Consider the following 3,514-nt stretch of genomic DNA (forward strand, 5'->3'; position numbering starts at 1 on the left):
CAAAGATCCCTTTCCTTAAGGTTGTTCGCATCCAAATTATACTTATAATTCAAATTATGATAACCCACATGCATTATCTTGCATTTATTATAATTAAAACCCATCTGCCATTTATTCACACAACTCACTAAATGATTTAAGTCCTTTTGTAAAGCAGCAACACCCATCCTAACACTTACTCTTTATGTATTTAAATACATCCTTAATGTTCATTTTTACATTTTCAGCCAACCTTTTTTTTTCACATGCCCTTTTTGGTTTCCTAATTTCTTGTTTGACCAACTCTCTCTTGATCTTCTATGATTCTCCAAGTCCAATGTCATAACAGTCAATTTAAGCTTTTTAAACTTGTGCTTTTCTATAATTTTATCCTTTATACCCTTTGTGAGCCAAACTTTAACTTTCAGCCATCCTTCTGTTGTTTTCTATAAGGAATGTTTACCTTGAATACTTAAAAATTTATTCCTCATTTCATCAGTGTCTTTAATTAATTCAATTGCCCAATTTACAACAGATAATTCTTGTGTCATCCCTTCAGAATTTGCTTGTTTGAAATTTGCAACCAGTCTCATTAGTACTGACCTCCATATGCAGTAAAACATCAAATCACAATGGTCTAAACTCAGCTCGCATTCTCTGCAAGACTTAAAACTGCAAGGGATCATTTCAAAAAGAGAATGACATTACAGATCAGAATTGACCTGTACTTGTCAGCAGTCAGGGTGCCACCAATTTTGTGTTGACTCTATTGGCTAAGATGTAGCTCCAAACCTGCACTGTTACCAGCCATGCTTCACTGCAAATATACCTTAACTATGATACCATTCTCTCTCCACTATCAAACAGTCACTGATTGTTGCCAAACAATTAAAACTTGAAATTATATGTAAAGAGAATATATATCCAGTTTTGTTCATTCCACTGTTTATGGTCCAATGCCCATTTCAATCTTTTGGTTTGGTTACTTCTTCTCAGCAACAATTTCCAAGCAGCTACACATTTATTAAGAATACTTCATTTTAGTGTATATCAAACTGTTCTGAAGGTAGCATTTAAGCCTTTATTTACAATAACATTATTGGTAGGATCTGTATTTGACCATCATTTATTTCAAAGAACTTACCCCAAAAATCTATGCAACTACTTATTGTATTAACATTGCATACAGATCCTACTGAAACATAGTTTTGCTGCAATTTTAACAAGTTTGTCATGTGGTATTTCAGTTCTGTGAACCACAAAAGGATTCAAACTATTACTACTACTATTGGACAAAGTATGACTGCCTGTATGGTTATAGCCTTTATACTGGTAAAGCATTTTCTGATTGGTTGAATGATGACAATCAATCACAGTGTAAGCCATCTACATGTGACTGTAGTCGTTGCAGTTCAATTTTACACAGTAAAGAGGTGAATTCCCATAGTTTTATTCCTTTTATACTCTACCCTCTATCTGACAGTTTATAAAATCATTTCCAACACTAAATATTAATGAAAAACAGAATAAATGGGCTTGAAAATGGCAAATCTCATTTTAATGTTATTTCAGTAAACTATACAATCAACAAAGAGATAATATTGCAATAAAAACTAATATAACAGTGAAAGCTTGTCACACTTAATTCTGTGGTTAAATATTTTGAAAGGAAAATATCAGCAAATGATCATTTACATCAAAAGACACTAAAGTATAAATGCTTATGTTACAACAGAAGTGTTAAGGTGGCACTTATAATACGTGAAAAAAGCTTTTCATTCCAAAACAGTCACTTAGCTATTTATATGTGTATAAATAGCAAAATACAATATTTATAAGACCACACACAAACATTTCTATAGTTTATTTTGGAATGTTTTAAGCAAGAAAACTGCTTCTTTAGTATAAAAAACCTAGAAACAAATTAATAAATAAAATTATTTAGAATATCAAATAAACTTTAATTTCTACAAATATGCTATTAATTACATATAATAAAATACTTAAAATTACATTAACAAGTACTAAACTTTGATAAATAACAATACAGATATTTTAAAATTTTATTCTGCTTCACATATTAATAATTTCCTGATAAGAAAAAACTTTTTAAAAATTTTTTTAACTAATGAGCCATAGGAAAAAAGTTTGACTTTTGCTGGCAAATGAAACATTAAGTAAAAACTAAAATTAGTTTGAATTAATGTTTGACATACATGGATTAAAAATTGTATCAATGATATATTGGTGAAAAAACAGAAGAAAAAAAAAAGATACTGCAGTGCCTATGCTCCTATCTTGCATTCCTAAAACTTATTTTAAAATAAAAGCCAATAAAAAATATTAATAAAGTACAACAATTAGATACACAACTGGAGCCTGAAGTGGCTAATAGGAAAAGGAGCCTGAAGTGGCAACACTTCTGTTCAATATTTACAAAAAGTACTTTTACAATCACAAAAGCAAATTATTTCGAAATTTCCTTTAATGAAAAATAAAACGATAATTTATTACTGAAGTATTAAGTGAAAATAATGAATTTTAAGTATCTATGTTCCTCTATCACTATCACTGTATCGTTATACGTGAAGATCTTCTAGTCCTACAACCTACCAGTACCACCATAAAATAGCTCTTATCAACCTCATACATAAATGTGGTAGTATCCTTTTAAAATGGATAAACGTAGTCTAATTGAGTTTATCATATATGAAACATTGTACTTATATTAGATCATGTAAATCTAAAATTCTCGTCATGAATTTACAGTAGGTAGTGACATAAGTATGTCACTTTTAATCTTAACCTTTTATTTTTAACAGTTTATGCAACTTTTCGATAACTTAGCATTCTTGATCGCAAAATAAATAAATAAGTTAGGCCTATAACTAAAACGTAATTTATTACGTTTACGCACAAATGTCGAACTCAAAACTACTAATCTATTTACCAAGAGAAACTGGAAATTCTGGAACACACGCCTGATAATCTTCCCCAATTCGCATTCCGGAGTCTGTGAAAGCAAATATATACCTAACGTTTAGCACCTTTGTTATAAAACTAATAAATGACGATATCGATAAAACACACAAAAGTTAACATTTTAAAATGCGAAAATACAATTATCTAATATAGTATCAACTTGGATTTCAGCTGTACTGTAAAATTTTAAACATTAAATTATTACGTTAAAGGCAATTTTGGTCTACTTTGTCATTCATTACCATGCTCCGAATCATCTGTCGTGCTGTCTTCATCTGAGAAATGGCCATTATTTGCTGGACTTGCACCGCGAGATCTACGACCATTTCGCGTAGTTAACTCTTCACCATTCCTTTCTGCCAAAACCATTTTTGAAACAAACTTGAAAATAACAAAAAATAAAAATAAAGTATATACTACAACCGTGTTGTTATATGTACTCTTCGCGTTCTACGAAAACCAGTATCGTTATTCACCTCCGTAGTTTCTGAGTAACTGCTTACATTACTTGAGGCCAAATAGAAGACAGCGTGAAAAAGAACGGGTAGTATCC

The 3,514-nt window shown here is 30.5% G+C and overlaps 1 protein-coding gene across 1 annotated transcript in view; it reads right to left on the bottom strand.

The window, feature by feature from the left end:
- LOC106473336 (REST corepressor 3-like) overlaps window positions 1-3,514 on the bottom strand; it is a 20,414-nt gene extending 16,900 nt beyond the window's left edge. The window contains exons 1-2 of the mRNA XM_022401789.1: window positions 3,204-3,514; window positions 2,930-2,992 (exon numbers count right to left, since the gene is read on the bottom strand). Of these exons, the coding sequence (XP_022257497.1) occupies window positions 2,930-2,992; window positions 3,204-3,330 (190 nt within the window). The 5' untranslated portion in view covers window positions 3,331-3,514. The remainder of the gene's footprint in view (window positions 1-2,929; window positions 2,993-3,203) is intronic.

The sequence above is a fragment of the Limulus polyphemus genome, unplaced genomic scaffold (genome assembly GCF_000517525.1).
Source record: "Limulus polyphemus unplaced genomic scaffold, Limulus_polyphemus-2.1.2 Scaffold6093, whole genome shotgun sequence".
NCBI classification, from domain to species: Eukaryota; Metazoa; Arthropoda; class Merostomata; order Xiphosura; family Limulidae; genus Limulus; species Limulus polyphemus.